This window comes from Myotis nattereri (genome assembly GCF_964212035.1).
Source record: "Myotis nattereri genome assembly, chromosome: 11".
NCBI classification, from domain to species: Eukaryota; Metazoa; Chordata; class Mammalia; order Chiroptera; family Vespertilionidae; genus Myotis; species Myotis nattereri.
The window spans coordinates 4,105,306-4,130,547 of NC_138086.1; the positions used below are offsets into that span (position 1 = coordinate 4,105,306).

The window sequence follows — 25,242 nt, forward strand, 5'->3', positions numbered from 1 at the left end:
GCGAGAAGCACAGGGTGCGAGTCTGTATTACAGGCAGAGTCTCGGGCACCTGCAGAGCTGAGGAAGGGGTGAGCGGAGGGGGCAGCTCCACGGCCTCCGGACTGAAGGTGACCTGCCGGGAGCACACATGGGAGTGCTCCCCCCGTGGGAGTGCTCCCCCCGTGGGAGTGCTGTGCCTGTGGGAGTGCTGTGCCCATGGGAGTGCTGTGCCCGTGGGAGTGCTGTGCCCGTGGGAGTGCAGTGCCCGTGGGAGTGCTCCGCCCCATGGGAGTGCTGTGCCTGTGGGAGTGCTGTGCCCGTGGGAGTGCTCAGCCGTGTGGGAGTGCTGTGCCTGTGGGAGTGCTCTGCCCGTGGGAGTGCTCCGCCCTGTGGGAGTGCTGTGCCTGTGGGAGGGCTCCGCCCGTGGGAGTGCTCACCAGTGGGAGTGCTCCCCCGTGGGAGTGCTGTGCCCATGGGAATGCTCTAACCGTGGGAGTGCTCCCCCGTGGGAGTGCTGTGCCCGTGGGAGTGCTCCGCCCTGTGGGAGTGCTGTGCCCGTGGGAGTGCTCCCCCGTGGGAGTGCTCCGCCCTGTGGGAGTGCTGTGCCCGTGGGAGTGCTTTGACCGTGGGAGTGCTCCGCCCTGTGGGAGTGCTGTGGCCGTGGGAGTGCTCCGCCCTGTGGAAGTGCTGTGCCCGTGGGAGTGCTCTGCCCGTGGGAGTGCTCCGCCCGTGGGAGTGCTCCGCCCGTGGGAGTGCTCTGCCCGTGGGAGTGCTCCCCCGTGGGAGTGCTCACCAGTGGGAGTGCTCCGCCCTGTGGGAGTGCTGTGCCCGTGGGAGTGCTCCGCCTGTGGGAGTGCTCCGCCCATGGGAGTGCTGTGCTCGTGGGAGTGCTGTGCCCGTGGGAGTGCTCCGCCCGTGGGAGTGCTCCCCCGTGGGAGTGCTCCGCCCTGTGGGAGTGCTGTGCCCGTGGAAGTGCTCCCCCATGGGAGTGCTCTGCCCGTGGGAGTGCTCCGCCCGTGGGAGTGCTCTGCCCGTGGGAGTGCTCCCCCGTGGGAGTGCTCACCAGTGGGAGTGCTCCGCCCTGTGGGAGTGCTGTGCCCGTGGGAGTGCTCCGCCTGTGGGAGTGCTCCGCCCATGGGAGTGCTGTGCTCGTGGGAGTGCTGTGCCCGTGGGAGTGCTCCGCCCGTGGGAGTGCTCCCCCGTGGGAGTGCTCCGCCCTGTGGGAGTGCTGTGCCCGTGGGAGTGCTCTGCCCGTGGGAGTGCTCCGCCCGTGGGAGTGCTGTGCCCGTGGGAGTGCTCTGCCTGTGGGAGTGCTCCCCCATGGGAGTGCTCCGCCCTGTGGGAGTGCTGTGCCCGTGGGAGTGCTCTGCCCGTGGGAGTGCTCCCCCGTGGGAGTGCTCACCAGTGGGAGTGCTCCGCCCTGTGGGAGTGCTGTGCCCGTGGGAGTGCTCCGCCCGTGGGAGTGCTCCCCCATGGGAGTGCTCACAAGTGGGAGTGCTCCGCCCTGTGGGAGTGCTGTGCCTGTGGGAGTGCTCCGCCCATGGGAGTGCTCCGCCCATGGGAGTGCTCCCCTGTGGGAGTGCTCCACCCCGTTGGAGTGCTGTGCCCGTGGGAGTGCTCCACCCCATGCGAGTGCTGTGCCCGTGGGAGTGCTCCGCCCGTGGGAGTGCTGTGCCCCGTGTGAGTGCTGTGCCCTGTGTGAGTGCTGTGCCCCATGGGAGTGCTGTGCCCGTGGGAGTGCTGTGCCTGTGGTAGTGCTCCTCCCATGGGAGTGCTGTGCCCGTGGGAGTGCTCCGCCCTGTGGGAGTGCTGTGCCCGTGGGATTGCTGTGCCCGTGGGAGTGCTGTGCCCCGTGGGAGTGCTGTGCCCGTGGGAGTGCTGTGCCCCACCCCGTGGGAGTGCTGTGCCTGTGGTAGTGCTCCTCCCATGGGAGTGCTGTGCCCATGGGAGTGCTCCGCCTGTGGGAGTGCTGTGCCCGTGGGAGTGCTGTGCCCTGTGTGAGTGCTGTGCCCGTGGGAGTGCTCTGCCCCGTGGAAGAGCTGTGCCCGTGGGAGTGCTGGGACCGGGGTAGGGGTTTGTTGAGAGGGAGCACAGACCACTGACCGGCTCTCCCACAGTCCCACCTTCCGGAGAGAAGCACAGCGCAGGGAGCCTGGGTAAGTTCAGCCTTCGCCTCCTCCTGGTCAGGCACAAATGGCAGCCACGGAGGCCGGTCCCGACTCTGCCCCCCAGTCACATTGTGCTCCCCGCCCAGCCCGCCAGCAGCTGGACACCTCAGCTCTCAGGGCATGTTTATGGCCTCCCCATCCGCCACCTCTAAAGCCACTGTGCTCTCTCACCTCCCTTCTGCTGTGATGTCTGGGGAGCTGAGGCTCCAGCTGGCTCATTTTTTAAAAAGTTGAGATGAAATCCTCAGCACAAAATAACATTTTAATAAAAGGGAACCAAACAGCCGGCTGGTGTGGCTCAGTTGGCTGGACATCATTGTCCCATGTACCAGGAGGCTGCTGGTTCGGTTCCGGTCAGGGCACGTGCCGGGTTGTGGGCTTGGTCCCCAGTGGGGGCGTGCAGGAGGCAAAAAGGCGAACCAAGCAGTGCATTTATCCACTCACAGCTTGTGCCACCGCCATCCGTCCTAGTTCCAAAGTGTTCCCATCGCCCCAATCAAAGCCTCCACACCACACGCAGCCCCTGGCCGTTCCCGGCATCTCTAGACAATCATGTAGCAGTTTCCTGTTTCCGCAGGTTCATTTGTTCTGGACATTTCACTGGAAGTGGACCACGGGTGGTCTTCTGTGCCTGGTGCTCTCCCGCCAGCAAGGTGTTCACGGAGCCAGAAGGGGAAACAACCCGAAGCCCAGCAGCTGAGCCGGGTGGCGGCCTCACATAGGAGGCTCTGCGCCACAGCAGGCCCGTGCTCAGCGGGAGGAGCTGAGTCGCTGACACCCACAGAGCCGGCACGTGGGAGGCTCTGCGCCACAGCAGGCCCGCGCTCAGCGGGAGGAGCTGAGTCGCTGACACCCACACGCCCGCACGAGGGAGGCTCTGCGCCACAGCAGGCCCGCGCTCAGTGGGACGAGCTGAGTCACTGACACCCACACGCCCGCACGTGGGAGGCTCTGCGCCACAGCAGGCCTGCGCTCAGCGGGAGGAGCTGAGTCGCTGACACCTACAGCGCCCGCACGTGCCCGCCGACGCATCAATAGTAGCTGGACACATAACTGGGCAGATAACGGCGTTTCCTGGCCTTTCTTTCATCTCGCGGTGTTTTATCTGATGGAGGGGAATTACAGTGGGTCTCTGTGCTCAACACGGTGGGTCCAGGTGGCAGTCGAGGGCTTATCCCAGCCCCAGCCCAGCCCTGCCCAGCCCAGCGCCCTAGCGAATATCAGGCTCCCTCGCTCTCTCGTGCTGCATTTGCTCTAGGCTTGGACTTGGCACTCAAACTTGTTCAGAGGAAAACCTGTGGCCACTGTGGCCATTCGCTTTTGGAGAAGATGGGCAGGGAGCAGACATGGACACATTTAAAAGCAACAGTGTCCATGTCTGAGGCCACCACCCAAGACAACGGACGGGAAGCTGGGGTCAATCGCCAGCCCGCAGACAAAGGAGAGTGCACAGTCGGTGCTGCTGGAATGTTCGTGGAGCCACGTGGACAGGTGCACTGCCCAGGCCCCCTGGTCCCACACACGATAAAGGAGCACACCTGGGCTCCCTCGCCACACTTCCCACTCGGATCCGGCGTGAGCTTCCCCAGCATTTCCTGATGGTCTCACCCCGTTAGGCAGGGCAAGAGGAAAGTAACCCCCCACAGGGTGCCTCCATCCTTTCTAATGTCAGGTGTGGATGGAGGAAAATAAAGCAGAATATACCAATATTTAGGGTTTTCTTTTTTGTGTAAGTTTAATACACACACACACACACACACACACACACACACATACACATATATACTAGAGGTACAGTGCACAAAATTCGTGCACTCGGGGGGGGTGTCTCTCAGCTCAGCCTGTGCCCTCTTGCAGTCCAGGAGCCCTTGGGGGATGTCTGACTGACAACATCTAAGGGGAGCAGGCCTAAGCCATCAGTCAGACATCCTTAGTGCTGCCCGGCTTCTGGGGGAGCGCTGCTCCCCCTGTGGGAGGGCACTGACCACGAGGGGACAGCTCCTGCATTGAGCGTCTGCCCCCTGGTGGTCAGTGCGCATCATAGCGACTGGCCGTTATACCGTTCAGTTGATTTGCATATTAGCCTTTTATTATGTGGGATATTTTTGGTCATGGAGTAACTGTAGGCCTCCCTGACCTCCTGTGATCTCCAATTCCAAGAGCCTGTCTGAGGGCACTTCTTATCTGGGTCAGGGATGGGGAAGCCGGGAGTGGGGTTGACGTCTCATCCCTGGGAGGCTCATGCTGAACCCTGGCGGCATCTGCTGCAAATGAGACCCCACGAGACCACGTGGAGAAAACAGAACTATTGCCCATGTTTCCTTTCCTTCTGGGAAACTCACCATTTTTCCTTCACCCACAGGGCATCATGTACCGGAGACCTGAGGTCTCACCACACATTGTAGGCTGTCAAGAGCAGCGACTCTCAAGCATCCTCCTCAGAGCCTGCCTTCCAGGAGTGCGAAGGCCACGGAGGGAGCAGGGTGGCAGGCGGCCGCGCTCACCAGGGCCACGCACGCCTAGTGTCTGCTTGGGGCCCCCCTGGGGTCATTGTGAGATGCAAACGCCCCCAGTGGGGGAACTCACTCATGGAATAGATACCTGTCTGTGGAGCCAGGCTTCACTTTCATCCTCGTGTTTCTGAAATGAAATAAGAGCATTAGAGAAAGGCCTTGGGGCCACCATGTCCGTGACCCGCAGTGAAGCAGTTTGCTTCCCGTGCCCCATGGCTGCATCAGCACAGACAGCGCTGGGGCCGCTCGGGACCAGGCCACAGGTCGGGACCAGGCCACCATCGGGACCAGGCCAATGCTCAGGACTAGGCCACGGCTCAGGATCAGGCCACGGCTTGGGACCAGGCCACCATTGGGATCAGGCCACCGCTCGGGACCAGGCCACCACTCGGGACCAGGCCACGGTTCAGGACCAGACCATGGCTCGGGACCAGGCCACGGCTCGGGGCCAGGCCACGGCTCGGGACCAGGCCACCATCAGGACCAGGCCACGGCTCAGGACCAGGCCACCACTAGGGAACCGGCCATGGCTCAGGACCAGGCCACCGTTCGGGGCCAGGCCATGGCTCGGGACCAGGGAACCATCAGGACCAGGCCATGGCTCAGGACCAGGCCACCGCTAGGGAACCGGCCACGGCTCGGGACCAGGCCATGGCTTGGGACCAGGCCACAGCTCGGGGCCAGGCCACAGCTCAGGACCAGGCCACAGCTCGGGGCCAGGCCACAGCTCGGGACCAGGCCACAGCTCGGGACAGGCCACAGTAGGAACCAGGCCACAGCTTGGGATCAGGCCACAGCTTGGGACCAGGCCACGAATCGGGACCAGGCTACTGCTCAGGATGAGGTGGTCTTATAGTGTGGCTCAGAGCCAAAACCAAGTGTCCTCAAACAAGAAATGTCACTCTCCCAGATCCAAGGACAACTCCATGCAGGTGGAATCCTTTGGAAGATGGGGCACTTTTACCACTTGATGCTCACCCCTGACCAGGCAGGTCCCTATTAGATGCTCACCCGTAACCAGGCAGGTCCCCATTAGATGGTCACCCCTGACCTGGCACGTGCCCATGTAAAAGCAAACGCAAGTGCTGTTTGTTTTAGGAATTTGTGTGTGCACCCGTACGTGCATATGTGGACTTACCAACTCTGAGTAACAATCCTTGTTCGGATACATTAAGGGGGTTTAGAAAGGAAATGAGAAGTAGGCCTACCGAAATGCGTGGAGTACGCCTAATAGAAGATCCAACACATCCCAACCGTGAGCTGGTCCGGGGGTTGGTCCGCCTCCAGGCGCCCAGGGCTGTTGCTGGCCATGGCGTTTCGGTGGCGGACACTCGCAGGGGCACAGGTAAGAATAGGACTAGCTGGTGTCCATCCCTCCTCCTTCACCTCGAGCGAGCCCTCAGAATAACCTGGATCTGCGCTAAGTGATGTGCGAACCCCTCGGTCTCAGTACAGACCGCCGTGTCTCACTGAGGCAGTGCAGCGAGAGCTGCTCCCGAGTCCCAACAGAGTGGCTTTGCAAGCCTTTTCCTCTGCAGTTGGGAAATGAAAATTCAAGGCCAAAAAAAGAATGCACACGGCCAGGAGGCACTGAAAGAGCAAGCCCCGGGCATTCGGCAGTACTGCAGCCACCCACCAGGTGGCACCAATGCCGAGACTTGGATGCAGGCTGCCACCTTGACCAGCAAGCCGCTGAGCGGTTTGCCTGCAGCTACCAAGCCCAAAGGGCTCAAGGGTGGCCTTGCCGAGGCCTGGGTGCTCCCTGCTCGTACCTTGGTGCAGACGCCCGTAGTGGCGTCACACAGGGTGAGGATGGACACGTTCTGCGCCCGGCTCAGCCAGTTCACGGCGACCTTGGTGTTGGTGGCCCACTTCACCATGGTGATGTAGTATTCCCTGGAAACACACAGGCACACAGGTGAGCGGCTTGGCCGGAGCCACGGGACCAGAGACGGCTCGTCTGGGCCCTGGACGTCGGGGCCACAGCAGAAGCACGTGTGGGTGGGTGGGTGGGGGTTCCCAACTCCCGTGGGAAGGCCCTGCCGCACTGAGGAAGGCTCTGTGGGCCACTTCCCTCTCCCGTAGTGACGAGATACCCGGCACGTCCGCAGGCTAATCTGGGAAACTGGCTCCGGTGCCCGTGAACTTGGCTTGACAGCCTAGAGGTCACATGCCCGAAAACACCACGGAGCTTTGTGCTGAGGTCGGCAGGAAGGACTGGGGCTGCTGGTGATTAATCCAGTTGCTCAGGGCCCTCCAACACTGGGATTTTGTTTTAGGGGGAAAAGTACATTTAAGAGGAAGAAGAAAATAAATGCACAGAATATTCGCAGGTGAATTCGAAGAACATTCTGGAGGCCAGCGAACACTCCTCCCGTTGCTTGCCCCGTCCACCCCTAGTGAGGGCAGCCGCTCAGGACGCCCTGTGGTCCTATTGGCCCTTTGCCACTAGAGACTGCAGGACGTCGCTCGACAGCTCCCAGCTGGAAAGACGCCTCCGCGTACTTGGTAACCACGTCCACGGACAGGCTGGCGTAGCCCGGGGCTTGCCCTAAGCTCCGCTCACCAGGAGATTCATTGCTGTGCCGACCTCAATCTCCCCGTTTGCTGTCAGGGTTTTAGCCACTTCACCTGAGCCAGGAGCCCGTGGGAAACTGGTCGGGGGAGGGCAGGCCGGGCAACTGCTTGGGGCCGTGTCCTCGACCTTACAGAGAATATGGCGGTGGGTCAGGCAAGGGGAGCCAGCGTTTAGGGGTTTCAACCCTCCAGGTTTCCGGCCTCTTTGCAGCACCGTTTTCTGCGTGTGTCTGCCCAGCGCGCCCAGGCCCGTGGGGTCTGGCTGTGCTTCCCTGACCTGCTCTCTCCCAGGCCTGTGGCTCCTGCTCCAAAAGGCTGCGCCTCTGTGCCCGCTGCAGGCTCGGGGCCGCGTGTGCAATGGTGGGTTTGAGCAGCTCCTCAATATTTGCGCCATAAACACATGGATGCGCTCAGGCCCTTCAAATCAACTCAAGGCCCAGCCCCTGCTCCAAAGGGAAGACTTTTATTTGAATTACGTCACACATGGTCTGAGTCCCTGCTGGGCAGATGATGAAGAGGCAGGAAGTGGGAGAGCCGTGGGGACGGACACGCGCTCGCTCTGCTCGTCAGGCCACGGCGGAGATGCCGATGTTCACGTGGAGGGTGTGGCGCGTGGGCCAGCGACCCCGGCTCCGGCTCCATCAGAAAATAGTCCACCTGGGTGAAGCCAAGGGAGCAAAAGGCACAGCAGCCCCCGACAGCGCTGCAAGACTCCGGCTGCAAGGGAGGCGGCGGCGATGGCGGCCCCGCGGGCCCGTGGGCTGGGCCGGCTGGGGGCGGGGGCATGTTCTCTTGCCCACTCACTGCCCTGCCCTCCTGGGAGCACCAGCCAGCACCAACCTCGGCTTTCCTGCCTCGGCGGCATCACAGACACCAATCAACTTAGAATTCAAACAAAACCATCCTACAGGCGGCGGGAGGGAACCCACCTCAGCCCAGCGGAGCAGGAGCCGCGCTGAGGCTCTGCTCAGAGTCCCTCGGAGAAGCGGCCACGCAGCACCCACGGGCGGGGAGAGGAGCGAGGCCTCGCCACCCCGTCTGCGGCCGGACGTCGGGGGTGGGCTCTGTCCTCGGGGAGAACATGAGGTCGTGCGCACGTGCGGGTGGAGGAAACCACGCAGAAAACATGAGAGGAGCGCGTGAGGCTAACCTCCAGGGCGAGCTGAGGGGACAACAAAGACGCGAAGGGAAATGGCAGAGAGGTGGACTCGGAGAGGCCGAGGGGGATTCGGCAGCCCTGCCCCTGAGCCGGGAACGCTCTTCCAGAGCGGCCAGAGTGGGCGACAGGGAGGGGACGTCCAAAGGCAAGAAAGAGACCCTGCGTAGGACGCACCCCTGAGCATGCGGCCCCCCACGTCCCAGGCCAATGAGTCACTCAGCAGGCGTGCTCTCCCAGGCCCCGCGCTCCACGGGCACCGGTCACACATCTGACGAAGGACAGAGGTCTGGCTGCTCCGCTGTTCCCTGGCTTGGGGCCTGATGGCCTGTGACACCCCGGCCTGCTTTAACAACCAACGCAGAGCGCGTCTTCTTGACTAGACCGTCTCTGAGGGCCAGGCACAGGTCAAGGCTCGGAGTCACAGCACAGCACGTGAGAAGATACTTTCTAAAGTCCATTCAGCCCCATCTGGTCCCAAACTGCTACCAATTTGATCACAAAACTTGAATGCAAATGCAAAAAGTCCTTATTAGGTGATAAAATAATATAAAATAAATATTGGGTGAATATTTCATAGAATTAGAAAAATTGAGTAATTTTTTTTCAAGGAAGATTAAAAATAAAAACACAATCAATGAAACAGACAGACAGTGTTTAAGAGAAAGGACTGCAAACACACTATGTTCCTAGAATAAAAACACTAAATGTGGTCAAGCTTTCAAAATCATGGCTAACTGGGGAAGAACTGACTGGACACAGTACGCGCTGAATGGCAGCAACCGTACCCGCCCTCCTCACGTTCGTATTTTCAGCACTTTGCACAGCTTGTCCCTTGGGGAGCACTCACATTTGTGAAAGAAAGCCACTCAATTCTAATAGGAAGAGCAAGGAGCTTCTTTTCCAAGAGGGGGTCAGCTAACAACATAATTCTAAACTTTATATATAAGAAGAAATGAACAAAAATGGCCAAGATAGTCTTTAAAATAGTCTAATCCTCATGAGAGGGGTGTAGACGAGAAGCTGTTAATACTATAGTTTGGCCCTAGACTTTTTACTGATGTGAGAATCAGTAGGTCTACAAGCCGGTGAACAGCCTTAATCACAATGGTTTCCATAGGCACAGAACAGTTTATATATATAATTTATTATTTTATAAAAGTGTCAGATCAAAACAGTGGGGAAAGGAAGATTCATACTACCAATGGTGCTGGGAATATGGCTTAATGATAAAACACACACATACACACTCACACACACACACACACACACAAACACACACACACAAACAAAACCCCAAAAACAACAAAACAAAAAAACAAAACAGACAAGCAATAAAGAACACGTATGCATTTCTAGAAAAAAAAATCTCAAAAGAAAATTTATCCAAATGCTTAATAGCTCGTGGGGTGGCAAGTGATGATTATTTCTATAAAGTGGAGATTACTTCTTAAATAAGGAGGTCATTAAGGAGAAACTGGAGGTTTCCCACATAAGTTGGTGGATATATCATGTTTATTAATGGCTCCCCTCTGTGGAAACCTAACTGTGATGATAATCCTATATAATAAAGATGTAATATGCAAATGGTTGTTACACCGTGAAGCGTAACGACCGACCGAGTCACGACCAGATCAGCAGGAGGGTGGGGCAGCGAGCTACACGGGGGAGGCGGCGAGCTACAGGAGGGGGCAGGGCAGCAAGCTATGAAGGGGGGGCAAGCTACAGGAGACAGGGCAGCGGGCAGAGAGCTACAGGAGGGCAGCAGCGAGCTACTGGTGCAGGGATTTGTGTGCAGGGCTACTAGTAAAGGAATAACACAGGTCTGTTCCCTTACTACTCCTCTGCAGACAGAAGAGTAGTAAGAGGCAAGGCTGGTTGAAAAAGCAGCACCCTAAAGTCCCTGTACAGTGGGACCCCGAGAAAATTCTGAGGACTTGAGGTCTAGGTACAATATCATGCAGCAGAGAAATGTGGCTGAACAGGGATTTCATCTGAGAGTCTCAGAATGAGAAAGATGATAAATGAAACCCATTTGGATGTTATTTCAAAATCAAAAGGGCTTTTGGAACAAGAATAGGTGACCCCCCAGAAGAGCAGGTGTCAGCGGACACCAGGCTGGCCACCAGCAGCACTGAGCTCCAGAAGCAACGGAGCTCTACCTCCAAATTTGAGGGACAATGGTTTTCAGACTACAGGTCTGCATACTGCTAAAATTTTCAACAAATGGGAGGAAAAGACAGTTTTTTGATATTCAAGAATTCGAAAAGTTTGTTCCAATCGTCCTTTCTTAGGAAAACACCTCGAGGATGTCCTCCGGACAGAAGTGGGGGTGAGTCAGGAAGAAGAGGTCACATTGGCTCCCAGAGGGAGTGCAGCAAGGGAAGGCCAGGATGGCCGTGGTCAGGTGTGACAGTGAGTGGCTGGTCCAGACTAGGGCAGGGTAGTGGAGGACCCTCGGAGAGATGGGTCTGGGTGAAAGGGCACTGCAACTGAGCACCTGATAGAGTTTGGAAAATAAAAATGAAAGTCTGATAAAACCAAATAGTCCAAGTGAAAAACAAAGGCAATATAAAACTGGGAAAAACGAAAAGCAGAACATAAAAGAGACACAGTCACAGAATACTACTCGGCTCTGCCATGCAAGATAATTACTTATAATGAAGTCAATGGTGTTTATTTGTGTTAATGTTTTAGAATCAGCCTACAGATAAGTAATGAAGATTTAGTTATGGTTACAAGAAAGAATGCAAATGTCATAAATCTCAATGATACAAAATTTTTTAAAAAAGGCAACAGAAGTTTCAGGGACAGGGAAGGGACCTATCGGAAAGGGCAGGACTAACATCTTATAAACTGGGAGGTATGATTTCTTGTTTATCATAATGCAATGTGAAGGGAACTTGTGGCAATATTATCTATAATAATAAAAGTGTAATATGCTAATTAAACCGGACATCATTCTGGACGTGATTCCGGACGTCCTTTCAGACAAAGCCGGAGCCAGAGTGAAGCCCAGGTCCCGGGTGCTAGAGGGACGCTGGTGCCGGCAGCTGGGGGAAGGAAGGCCTATTCTTGCACGAATTTAGTGCATCAGGCCTCTAGGTTAAGTTTATAAAGGTAACCTGCAGAGAAAATAAAATCTACACTAATAAAAGAGAAAAATGGTAATTGGCGTACGGCGATACCTTTTTCATTGGCTAATCAGGGCTATATGCAAATTAACTGCCAACTAAGATTGGCAGTTAACTGCCAACTAAGATTGGCAGTTAACTGCCAACAAGATGGTGGCTAATTTGCATATGTAGGCACAATGCAGGGAGGCGAAAGGGAAAGCAGGAATAAGCCCCCTGCCACTGACAGTGATCGGAAACCCAGGGGGGAGCTAAGAGCTGGGGGGCAGGGCAAAGGCGGCCCTGGGGCCACCTTTGCCCTGCCCCCCAGCCATGATCGCAGAATCAGGCGCCTTTGCCGCCCTGGCCAGTGATAGCAGGAAGTAGGGGTGGAGCCAGCGATGGGAGCTGGGCACGGTCGAAGCTGGCAGTCCCGGGAGCTAGGGGTCCCTTGCCTGGGCCTAAAGCGAAGCCCATGATCGCGGCGCCCCCCGCTGCCACTGCAGGTCCCCGCTGCCTGGGCCGGACGCCTAGGCCAGAGGTGTCAGGCCTGGGCAGGGGCGGAGCCTGCAACCGTGGGGAGCTGGGGGTCCCCTGCCCAGGCCTGACACCTCTGCCAGAGGCCTCAGGCCTGGTCAAGGGTCCGATCCGGTGATTGGTGATCGGAGGGTGATGAGGGTCAACTCCTCTGGCTGAGGCATCAGGCCTGGGTGGGGGGCGGAGCCGGGGATTGGGGGGATATAATGGTCCCCTTGCCCAGGCCTGAAGCCTGGGTCAGAGGCGTCAGGCTTGGGCGGGGGGTGGAGCAAGCGATCAGAGGGAGATGGGGGTCCCCTGCCCAGGCATGATTCCTGGGCCAGAGGCCTCAGGCCTGGGCGGGGGCCAGAGCCAGTGATCGGGGGGAGATGGGGGTCCCCTGTCCAAGCCTGACACCTCTGGCGGAGGCGTCAGGCCTGGGCAAGGGGCCGATCAGGCGATCGGAGGGTGATGGGGGTCAACGCCTGAGGGCTCCCAGTATGTGAGAGGGGGCAGGCTGGGCTGAGGGACACTCCCCCCCAACACACACCCAGTGCACGAATTTCGTGCACCGGGCCCCTAGTGCACATATAAGGAGAAGGTAGAGGGGTGTAGAGGAAAGTGTGCCAACTTCTTGTCTATCATTTAAAAAGAAAATAAAGGGCTTGGCTGGGTGGCTCAGGCTTGGTTAGAGCATCATCCTGGTACACTGAGGTTGTGGGTTCGGTCCCTGGTCAGGGCACATACAAGAATCAACCAATGATGCATTAATAAGTGGAACAACAAATTGATGTGCTTTCTCTCTCTCAAATCAATAAAAAGGACAATAAAAAACAAATAAATTAATTAGTAGAAAGCAGCAAAAGGAGCATATTCTTGGCGACATGATGTTACTCCCAGGGACATGGTATAAAAGAGTTAAGGTGGTCTCCATTCTGGGGTTGGGATGCTGAGAGGCAGAAGGGACTGTTGTTTCCTATTTTAAGCATCAATATGCATTACTTTAGAAAAAGGAAATATAACGCTAAACACAAATGAAAATTAACCAAAAAGGAAATGTGTGGAGTTCTGGAGAAACATTTTAGTGACTCCAGAAAAGGCACAGGGGCCTTGGGACAGACGTCTGCTCTCTGGGTGCACAGGACCTGGGGTGCCCCGGGCGCACAGGACCTGGGGTGCCACGGGCGCACAGGACCTGGGGTGCCCCGGGCGCACAGGACCTGGGGTGCCACGGGCGCACAGGACCTGGGGTGCCACGGGCGCACAGGACCTGGGGTGCCACGGGCGCACAGGACCTGGGGTGCCACGGGTGCACAGGACCTGGGGTGCCACGGGTGCATAGGACCTGGGGTGCCCCGGCGCACAGGCCCGCGGGTGCCCTGGGCCCTTCTGGGCAGACTGAGTTCACAAGAGCAGTCATTTTTTTCGAGCTCCTCAGGAAGTGAACCGTTAAAAGCAGAGAAAACAGGAGTGGGCAGGTGAGCAAAAGAACACGCAATAGTGTCCACCATTAACCTGGTAGGTGAATAACATAAGTGTCCATGAAGGGGTAAGGTCAGATCAGATGGCAGCAAGCTGAGGATGAGGGTTGCTTTAGGGAGAAGGAGGTAAAGGTTGGAAATCCCAACAGCTGGTCTGCTGTGGATTTGAACTAAGATGGTGCCCTTTGGTGCAGGGAGGGGCATGGAGGGCGTGACACAGCATGGTCACCCACACGGGCCCGGGAAGGGCTGCCTGATGCTCTCGGCCTGATCAAGGTCTGAGATGAATTTCCACCAAACTGAAGACACAGCTTTTAGTTAGAACGCCCTGGACAGACGGGGTCGCCCCTACACTAAATGGGATGCACCTACATGGACGGGACACACCTACACGGACGGGACGCACCTACACGGACGGGACGCACCTACATGGACGGGACACACCTACATGGACGGGACACCTACACGGACGGGACGCACCTACATGGACGGGATGCACCTACATGGACGGGACGCACCTACACGGACGGGACGCACTTACACGGAGGGGATGCACTTACACGGATGGGACGCACTTACACGGACGGGACGCACCTACACGGACGGGACGCACCTACACGGACGGGACGCACCTACATGGACGGGACGCACCTACATGGATGGGACGCACCTACATGGGCTGGATGCACCTACACAGACGGGACGCACCTACATGGATGGGGCACACATTTATTTTCTGTCCTTTTGAAACAAGAGAAGGAGGAAGCAGCATGTTGCCTTAGCCTTGCGAAGGCTTCCTTTTGTAGGCACTTATGACAGTTGAAGGCCCCGCCTGCTCAGGGCTCCTGGTGCTTGGTCCGCAGCCTCTGTGTCTCCTGCACTTTGTAGAGTGGGCCTTTGCAAGCCTCTCCCAGGCGGGTGTCCCTCCAGTGGGGTTGGCAAACTGGAGACCTGCTGCCTGAGTCCCGGCTCTGTGTCCTCACGAGGCCTTGTCCCAGGAGAATGGCACTTTCAGAGGTGTCAGCAGAAGCCACAGAGGCTGGGCGGGCTGTGTCCATGGGCAGGGACTTCCAGGCTGGAGGGAAGTTCACAGGCAATGAGGCCTGGGGACCCCACGCGCCCGCCTCCAGCTGGGGAGTCAGTCCAGACAGACGCCTGCTATTCTGTGTGGAGTTCCCAGGCATCTCTGACCCACTCAAGAACCATGAAAAGGGGCAGATGCTGCGGTCACAGCCACGGCCATGGCCATCTTCTCTGCCTTCCCCCTTCCCACACCTGCGACCCCTGCCCTCGGGTCTCTCCTCATCCATTCCTCGAGGCAAAGGGCCAAGGGCACGCCTCTCACGCATCAGGCCCAGCGCCGCGGCTGGGACCGCAGGGAAAGCTATGACAGCTGAGGACGTGGCAGGCGACGGAAGCAGTGCTGCCCGGATGGAGAGCGAGGGATGTGGGAATGGGAGAGAGCAAAGCAGGTGCACGGCCGAGTGGGAAGGAGGTCACCCTCTGCCAGGCGCGGACGCTGCCGATGCGGCGGGGAAGCAGGCGCCTACAGGGCGTGGCGTGGTGACGGGCCCCGCGGCCCGACTGCCCGAGGAGCCTGCTGGTGTCAGTGCGGTGATGAACACGAAGGCCGCTGTGATCTATCAGCTCCTCCCGTTCCCAGCCGCCCGGAAGGATGCAGGGAAAAGGGGGCCTTTCCGAGGGCTCGCTGTGCCTTAGCCTGGGGCTGTGGCAGGTCGCTATCAGCATCACTCAGAGAGGCAGGGCCCGCCCACAAAGAGCAGCAAACAGCAGTGATGTTGGTGGGTGTCTGCGGACAGTCAGCTGAAGATGATGCCACCACAGGAGAGAGGCAGCATTAGAAACAGCGTTTAATAAACCCCAACCCAACCATAAACTAAACCGAAACCGAAACCCTAACCCTAATCCTAACCCCTAACTCTAACCCTACGCCCTAACCCTAACCTAACCTAATCCTAACCCTAAACCCTAACCCTAACCCTAACTCCACAGGATGGTCCCAGACCCACGGCACTTGGCAATACAAACTCTCAGGCCTCACTCCAGGCCTGCTGAGTCTGAAACTCTCGGAGTGTGGCTGGGACCCCAGGTGACTCACGCAGTGACGCTCAGGTGGGAGATGCACTGGTCTGCGTGAGCCATGTGACATGCAGGTGAGCAGAGTCTAAGAAAACAAGTCCACGTGCCATTTACCCATAGTCCTCATGTCTGTCTCTGCCTCTGCCCTTACAGACTATCCTCTGAGTGAACGGAGGCACCGTAAGCAGGGGAGGTGCTTTCAATAAAGAGGGGTTGGGCACAGTTCACGCCCATGGGAAAATAGAGTAATTAAGAAGGTGAATTGCCCTAACCAGGTTGGCTCAGTGGATAGAGCGTCGGCCTGTGGACTGAGGGGTCCCAGGTTCGATTCTGGTCAAGGGCATGTACCTTGGTTGCGGGCACATCCCCAGTAGGGGGTGTGCAGGAAGCAGCTGATCGATGTTTCTCTCTCATCGATGTTTCTAACTCTCTACCCCTCTTCCTTCCTCTCTGTAAAAAATCAATAAAGTATATATTAAAAAAAAAAAAAAGAAGGTGAATGAACTAACCCTAACCTAGTCCTGAGACAGGGTCCAGATGCGGTGAGCTCCCGAAGCTCTTTGATCGTCACAGACAAAAGTCGTCGCATTTTGAGAATCACAGAACTTGCATTTTATAAAGAACACAATACCACAACGTAAGCAGGAAGCAAAGATTCCTGGAGGGAATGATACTAATTTTCTCTTTATTCTAAAACACGCTATCTACCCACAAATATGTTCATTCCAGGAGCATTTAGTCAGGCTCAGTGCCATAGGCACGGCGCTGGATGCTGGCAGCCATGGGGCCAAACCCTTGCCGTATGGGGGGCTCATGGTTGGTGGGGAGACAGACTCGCAGCCCCTAACTTCTGCCCAGGAAAGCACAGCTCTACCAGGAGGAAGCATGTGGAGGGGCACTTACTGAAAGCCCCATTGGCTGAGGGGCACATTCCCTCGGACGTCCAGAGAGGAGCCCTCACACCCAGCCCAGCGGCTCTTCTTGGTGAGCAGTGTGTGCGTTTTCATCGGGCCGTTTGTTTGCCATGAAATACTGATGGCGCACCATCCCTCGTGCAGGGGTGAATGTGCCTGTCACATCTCGCTATTCCAAATTCTGGCAGAGCTCCCGACACTCGTGTGCCAAGAAAGGGTGAGGAACAACAGGCTTGTTTGTCTACTGAAATGGAGAGCCTGCGATTAATGCTGGCATTTTAAAAGCATTGTTTATTCCATGGATCAAGCTAGAGCAAAGAAATACCATGCGTAACAAATTAAAAAATGTTCTTTAGCAAAAAGACATCGTTGAGCAGAATGAAAGGACGCCGGGTCCCCAAGGTCCCCAGTGATGCAGCGTGTGCCTCTGCATACGCCGAGGGCAGTCACATGACCGTGAAACCATCTGCAGGCAGGCTGCATGTTGCAAAATGCAAAAATACTACGTGATGTAGATTTCCACAATCTCACTTTCAAGGTAGGCACAGATCATGTTACCCTTTCCTTCTGTCTCAGGCACTGGCCCTAATGCAGGCCAACTGTCAGGAGGCGGTAGAAGGAAGTGAGAGGTGTGGCATCTTAGGAACCGTGGAGTCCTGACTCAATAGTTCATATGCTTTGAGCTTGAAGGGATCTGTTGAATAGAAGAGGTGGAGGCCAGTCTCATGCCCCTTTTCTAGCCTTCATTTTCACACACTCAGAGCTATCCACCATCCATCCACCCACCATCCATCCATCATCTATCATTTGTCATACCTCCACCCATCCACCCATCCACTCACCCATCCACCACCCATCCACTCACCCATCCACCATCCATCCACTCACCCATCCACCATCCATCATTCATCATACCTCCACCCATCTACCCATCATCCACCCATCTACTATTCATCCATCCATCCACCATCCATCCATCCATCTATCCATCCATCCACTCACTCATCCACTCATCCATCCATCATCCATCCATCCATCCTCCACCCTCCATCCACCCACCCATATACCTGACCTGTCCACTCAATAGGTATTAAACACCCTTGTGCACTGAGATTCCTGTGTCATTCGAGGATGAGCTGGATGTCTTCCTTGTGACGCTGCAGGCCCCGTCCCCCTTTCCCACCATGCTCTCTCTGTGCCCATGAGAGGGAAAGGCTCACCATACAGGTGGCATCAAGGGGCTCTGGCTGCCCCCTAGGAGCACCCGTAGGAGATCCAAGGGTGAGAGAGAGGAAAAGTGGGCATTTGCTTCCATGACTCCATAGAGTCCATCAAACCAAGTCCCTCGTCCCTGTTGGTGGCTGCTGCACTAGGCTCTCTGTCCCCAGGATCCTGTACTGCTCCCCCGTCCCCTCAGGCCTGGGATGGTCACAGGGACCCAGCTGCCTCTGACTTCTGGACACTTCCCATTCCTGGTGGGACTCCTCCCTGCCCTCTCCTTCACCAGCTCTGCCTGGTTCAGCACTGTTGGAATGAACCCCTTTCTTTCCTGAGGGGACACAGATACGGAGAGAACCACACTAGCCCCCCTGGGCCTCCCCTCCCCTTTCCCTAGAGACCTTCACCTGAGGTCCAGGCCACAACTGAAGCTCAAACGTGCCAGGGAGCACACTGAGCCCTGCTGGACTCATAGCCAGACGTGTCCTGAGATGCCCACTTTCCCCCATTACAGACGAAGGACCTGAAGAGCAACTTCAGGCTCAGGCAGCTCCAATGACCACCCCGCGCCCCAGCCAGGGCCTTGCTGACCCTGCCTGGCACTGCCTCCGTGACCATGTCCCCACTCGCTGTGCCTCAGATGCGGCCAAGTCTTGTGCAGACAGAGAAATGTCCTGACCGTCTGGCCACACTGAGCTCAGAGGCCTGTGCCATCTGCTCAAGGTCAAGAGCCGCTCAGGTGTTTCTAGAACTGGTACCTCTGTGAGGGCGGGATGGGGAGCAGCGTTCCCATGGCAACCTCACCTTGGCAACCTGCATCTCTGGGCTTGGTTCTAGCACCTGCTCCTCAGCTCCCGCCACCCTCGTCCTCACCCTGTCCTGGCCATGGGACAGCTGCCTCCTTCTAAACCTCTGCTGTCCCCATTGCACAGTGAACTCGGTGAGGCCACGTCAGCACAGCTGAGCACGTGTCACAGCTGCCTGCTGCTCTTTCCTGACCGAACTGGAGCCTGGTCCTCTCCTGAGCTCTGCTTGTCCCCAGCGTGGAAGGTGCCCCGTACAGCTCCTCCTGGCAGCAGCTGACCTCACGGGGCACTTTCCTCGCGACGCCCTGGTGCCTGCCCTGCCTGGCAGCTTCCCCTCTCTCCGCGCTCCCTCTCCCCCCGGGGGAGAAAGGCGAGCTTCTGCTGGGTCGGAGAGGGGCACGGCGTCAGGCAGCCCTGCTTTTCTCCCGGGTACAGCAGTCTTCTAGTAAAGTCTCTCGATCGAAGTCCAGAGTTTTTTGGACAGAATCACACTTCAGGAAGCGGGTCCGTCCAGGGGTGAGCCGTCAGCCCTGGGGAGTGACCTTAGGCGGCACCTGGGCCTCTACCCCTCAAATAACAGTGGGGTGGCCCCTTCCGTGTGCAGAGTCTCACCAGGACTCTCCCCAGACACAAAGGCCCGCTGACGAGGATGAGACCGGCCGATTTCAGGCAGAGACGAGAGAACCGCGCGGAGGGAATGGCCACCGGGGCCGTGGAACTCGGCGCAGGAGACAGTGACGTGTCGTCAGGTGTCGGGGAGGGGAAGAGAGTCACCCCAAGCCCAGGAGCAGGGATGCGGGAACTCAGTCGCTGGGAAACGCGCCTGGCGGGGGTGGAGGAAGGAGTGATCCCCCCGCACCAGTCCCTCTGTGGGGCCCTGTCCGCACCCCTCGGCTCCCTGGCTGTGGCACCGCCATGGGAGGCGCTCAGAACACTGACGGTGACCAGGGGCTCGCTGGGTGTGTGGGGAAGGGTCTGCTCACAGCGTCCTGGGCACCAGGGGAGTCTGAGCGGACAGAGCGGCCACAGAGGTGCCAAGGACGCCAGGCCAGGACCCCGGCCCAGGCCCCGGCCTGGCCGGGAATGAATCCGTGGTGGCTGTACAGGTCGCCGGCCCTCCGTGGGCCTCCATCTCCCTGTGGGTTGTGGAGGAGGTGTGAGGGGCATAAGGGACATGCCGAGCCCTTCCGGAAACAGTCCCAGGAAGGAAGCCCTTCCGGGGACCAGAGCCAGGGCAGACCTGCTGGGTGGCAGCTCTGACCCCTGCCACTCACCCTCAGCACACGCCAGCACCTTCAACACGAGGGGGTACGTTTTGCCAAACCCTGTGGTCCTGCGCTGCCATCAAAGCCATGCCTGGACTTGCTGGCCGTGGCCCCCACAGCCTGTACCTGCCACGTTGCCCCTGAGTTTGCTGTCACCCAGCCTCGGGGGCCTCGCGACGTGGCTTTGGCAAGCCTTGGGCAGCATGTTGCCGACGTCCTCGAGTGTCAGCGCTGCTCTTCGGCTGGCAGAGCTTGTGGCCAGCAGAGGTGCTTACTGAAGGGGGTGGGCAAGGCAGAAGCCATGTTCTTTCCCACTGTCTCCTGCCAGACGGCTCACCGTCTATTCAGTGTTTCGGAACAACCTGGCCGCCTTTCCAAATGGCACAGCCATGTGGAACACGCTTTCTTCCCTGGAACCTGCTTGTCCGGACACCCACGGCTCAGGGTTCCGGGCCCTAAAGCACCGGGCGCTTCCCCTGAGAGCACCGGAACCGGGACCAACATCACGCTGTGAAGCCCCTTTGCAGTGACCAACATCACTCCTCTGGCCCGGAGCATCTCCGCTTCTGCAATCACCACGAGTGGCTTCTTGCCCTCGTGGATAACAGCCCACACCTGACCGGACACTGAACACAGCAGCTGTCCGTGAGCTGATGGAGGACTGCTGCTTAAGACAAACCCCTGGGAATCGGAATGTCCTTGGCCATCCCCCGACACATGCAGTGGAAGCAGAGATAGGGCCAGCTCTGAGGGCAATAGAGAGCATTTATGCATCTGTGGTCCATACCCAGAGCACTCTCACATTTCAGTCACGTCAGGTAAAACACATACCTTCCCGCAGTCATTGATGGGAGGGCAGAAGCCTGGATGAGAAACATGTTAGTCGATAGCGGATGCAGGGATGGAGGTGGGGACATTGGACAGTGCGACAGTTTTCCCATTCCACTGAAACCATTGCTATGGAGAGGGCCTTGTCCACCTGGGACATGCTTCAGAATCGCCCAAGAAGCTTAAAAACAAAAACAAACTCACACCACACCCCTGATGACAGAAACCAAGAAGGAGATTTAATTGCAATTAAATCTTGCAATATAGCTTGTGCCACCTGAGAGTGTAAGCAGGAAGTGGAACATGCTGTTTCATAGCTCTGGGGCAATGACACGAGCAGTGGATTAGGTATCAGGGTCTTGTGTTCATCCTGGTTCTATCTCTGATTCAGAACCCAGCTATCAGCAAGTCAGGTGGTGATGGTGCTCGTGGATGTAGTGGTGGTGGTGGTGAAGGTAGTGGTTGAGGTGATGGTGGTGACAAAGGTGGTGGTTATGGTGATGGTGGTGGTGATGGTGCTGGTGATGGTAGTGGTGGTGGTGATGAAAGTGGTCATGATGATGGTGGTAATGGTGGTAATGGAGGTGGTGGTGATGGTGGTGGTGGTGGTGGTGATAATGGTGGTAGTGGTGGTGGTGGTGATGGTAATGGTGGTGATGGTGATGGTGGTGGAGGTAATGGTGGTGATGGTGATGGTGGTGGTAGTGGTAATGGTGGTGGTGGTTGTGGTATTGATGGTCATTGTGGTGGTGGTGGTGATAGTGATGGTGGTGATAGCAGTGGTGGTGGTGGTGGTGATGAAGGTGGTAGTGGTGATGGTGGTGGTAATGGTGGTGATGGTGATGGTAATGGAGGTGGTGGTGGTGGTGATGGTGATAATGTTGGTTATGGTAGTGGTGGTGGTGATGAAGGTGGTCATGATGGTGGTAATGGTGCTAGTTATGGTAGTGGTGGTGATGAAGGTGATCATGATGATGGTGGTAATGGTGGTAATGGAAGTGGTGATGGTAATGGTGGTTATGGTGGTAATGATGGTGATAGTGGTGATGGTGATGGTGGTGGTGGTGGTGGTAATATGGTGGTGTTGTGGTATTGATGGTCACTGTGGTGGTGGTGGTGGTGGTGGTGATGATGGTGATGGTGGTGGTGGTGATAAAGGTGGTGGTGGTGATAGTGATGGTGGTGATGGTAGTGATGTGGTGATGGTGGTGGTGGTGATGGTGGTGGTAATGGTGGTGATGATGATGGTAATGGAGGTGATAGTGGTGATAGTGGTAGAGGTAATGGTGGTGATGGTGATGGTGATGGTGATGGTGGTGGTGGTGGTGATGTGGGGATAATGATAGTAGTGGTTGTGGTGGTGATGGTGTGGTGATGATGGTGGTGGTGGTGGTAATATGGTGTTGTTGTGGTATTGATGGTCACTGTGGTGGTGGTGGTGGTGGTGGTGATGGTGGTGGTGGTGGTGGTGGTGATGATGGTGATGGTGGTGGTGGTGATAAAGGTGGTTGGTGATGGTGGTGGTGATGGTAGTGATGGTGATGGTGGTGGTAATGGTGGTGATGATGATGGTAATGGAGGTGATAGTGGTGATAGTGGTAGAGGTAATGGTGGTGATGGTGATGGTGGTGGTGACGGTGGTGGTGGTGGTAATGTGGGGGTAATGATAGTAGTGGTTGTGGTGGTGATGGTGTGGTGATGATGGTGGTGGTAGTGATGGTGGTGGTAATAGAGGTGATGGTGATGGTGGGGTTAATAGTGGTAATGGTTGTGGTGGTGATGGTGTGGTGATGGTGGTGGTGGTGAAGGTAGTGGTGGTGGTATAATGTTGTGGCATGAGGCTCAGGTCATTAAGATTGAGGACCCTGATTTTCTGTGATGTTTCGTTGCCTGATGATCTCTGTTCCCTAGCCCTTAACAAAGCCTTGCACTGGAGTAGATGGGCGGCCAATCTCCATACGAGCCCAGATTTTGTACAGGAAGAAGGCTGCACTCCTCTCTGGGTCAGCATGGGGTTGCATGGGCGATGCATGTGGAGGAGACAGAGGAAGCCATGAGAATCTCAGCCTCTTGGAATTTGCAGAAATCCAGAGGTTACTGTGTGCAGTCAGAAGCAGCGAGCTGCCCACAGACATCAATGTGCTAGGGGTCCCCACAGTGCTGAGTGAGGGAAGAGGAAACAGATCTACACGCACATATAAATGTCTATCTCTCCCTCTCCCTCTCTTTTTTCCTCTCCCTCTCCCTCTCCCTCTATCTACTTCTCCCTCTCCCTCTATCTACCTCTACCTCTATCTATCCCTATCCCTATCCCTATCCCTATCCCTATCTCTATCTCTATCTCTATCTCTATCTCTATCTTTATCTCCCTATCTCTATCTTCTCTTTCTGTCTCTATCTCTGTCTCTATGCATCACAATGCCATCTATGTAAGGTAAGAGCGCATGCGCGCGCACACACACACACACACACACAGTGCATGTTTTACAAACATTAACAGGGACAAAGGGTACTCAGATGCATTTTAAGCAGGTGCCAATGAAGTGGGGAGGGGGGAGAATGGATAGAGAATAAGTTTGAAAAAGAAAACCCACCACAAATAAAACAAGAGAGGCCGTCATCCAGCAGGGACGGTGTGCTATGAGCTGAGCAGATCCTAAATCCTGGTCCGGAAGATTGAAATGAATAAGGTGAGTAAGATCACATAAAAACGAGCGGCCTTTGGGCCTTTCATGGGCTGTGGGAGGTGGTGGCAGGGGAGTGTGGCCTGGGCCCAGTGCTGGCGTCCTTCTTGGGCTGTGCTGTAGGCCATCAGGAAACTGCGTGGGGCGGCGGTCGTGGTCACCCGAGTCGGTGTTTGGAGGAGAGAATACCATCAGCACAGGCAGCTTGGCTCCTGACCGGACGACCTGCCGCGTGTCTCACAGCTTCACCCCACTCCCAGCTCAGGGGCTCTGAGAGGCTGGAACCCAGCAAAGCAACTGTGCTGGTTTCATTGGTGCGGCTGCTTCCCACGTGACGCTGTAGAAACTGAAGGACAGGGCCGCCGTGCGGAGTGACAGCTCCACCGGGACACACCGTCCTCCGGGTGTCCAGCACTCTCTCAGTGTGGCCAGGCATCGCCGCCTGCCTGTGGTCCTGGGTCACCACTGTCATCTTTATCGTAAACATTTCCCAGGTGACCTCAGCGTTGCTCCTGGGATCATGTGTGGACAGGCCTCTTCCACCCGTGGCCCCGGCAGCATCTTTACGGCTGCTGACCCTGCGCTGTCCTGGCTCTGGGCTGCGATGACCGGCGGAGAGGCCAGGGTGGTGCCTGGCGGTGGCGCACACAGCAGAGTTTCCGGCGGGCCACACCGGTGGGCTGATATTTTTTAATGTGATGTATTTCTTTGTCGCCGTCTGCCCTGCCTAGGTCTTCAAGGACACTGGCTAGGTCTCCTTCCTACTTATAACTCTGCACAAAGTAGGCATCTGATTTTTAACTTTTCTACGGCAGTGCTGAGGGAAACCAGAATAGGTCACCCAAAATAGGCTTTGGACATGACGGCTATTCTGAGCTGAAGGCCATGAAAGCAGCCCCTCCCCCTTTCTATCAAAGGCGGGGGGTGGGGGTGGGGTTGCAGGGAAAGTCTCCTTTTCCTGGGGACAGAGCTGAGCTCAGAGGCAAGCCCCGGGAACCACAGACGAGCCCTGGGAACCACAGACGAGCCCCGGAACCCAGAGACGAGCCGCGGGAACCACAAATGATCCTCAGGAACCCACAGATGAGCCCCAGGAACCACAGACGGTCCCCGGGAACCCACAGACAAGCCCCGGGAACCACAGACAAGCCCCGGGAACCACAGACAGTCCCCAGGAACCACAGACAAGCCCCGGGAACCACAGACGAGCCCCAGGAACCACAGACGAGCCCCGGGAACCACAGACAGTCCCCAGGAACTACAGACGAGCCCTGGGAACCACAGATGAGCCCCAGGAACCACAGACCAACCCAGGAACCCACGGACGAGCCCCGGGAACCACAGATGATCTCCAGGAACCCACAGACGAGCCCCGGGAACCCACAGACAAGCCCCGGGAACCACAGACGAGCCCCGGGAACCACAGACAGTCCCCAGGAACCACAGACAAGCCCCGGGAACCACAGACGGTCCCCAGGAACCACAGACGAGCCCCGGGAACCACAGACGAGCCCCAGGAACCACAGACGAGCCCCAGGAACCACAGACAAGCCCCGGGAACCACAGACGAGCCCCAGGAACCACAGACAGTCCCCAGGAACCACAGACGAGCCCCGGGAACCACAGACGAGCCCCGGGAACCACAGACGAGCCCCGGGAACCACAGACGGTCCCCAGGAACTACAGACGAGCCCTGGGAACCACAGATGAGCCCCAGGAACCACAGACCAACCCAGGAACCCACAGACGAGCCCCGGGAACCACAAATGGTCCCCAGGAACCACAGATGAGCCCCAGGAACCACAGACAAGCCCCAGGAACCACAAACGGTCCCCAGGAACTTCAGACGAGCCCCGGGAACCACAGACGGTCCCCAGGAACCACAGACGAGCCCTGGGAACCACAGACGGTCCCCAGGAACCAC

At 57.1% G+C, this 25,242-nt stretch overlaps 1 protein-coding gene across 5 annotated transcripts in view; it reads right to left on the reverse strand.

Moving 5' to 3' along the window:
* The window catches only part of DPP6 (dipeptidyl peptidase like 6), a gene marked incomplete at its 5' end in the record, with an annotated part of 642,841 nt that overhangs the window by 46,499 nt on the left and 571,100 nt on the right, over window positions 1-25,242 (reverse strand). For 4 of the 5 annotated variants that reach the window (XM_081101874.1, XM_081101876.1, XM_081101873.1 and 1 more), the window contains 2 exons: window positions 4,749-4,787; window positions 6,433-6,556. In XM_081101874.1, coding sequence (XP_080958000.1) covers window positions 4,749-4,787; window positions 6,433-6,556 — 163 coding nt within the window. Of the gene's footprint in view, window positions 1-2,390; window positions 2,861-3,006; window positions 3,253-4,748; window positions 4,788-6,432; window positions 6,557-25,242 lie in introns of those variants that run through there. The other variant, XR_013996566.1, reaches the window with a different exon arrangement.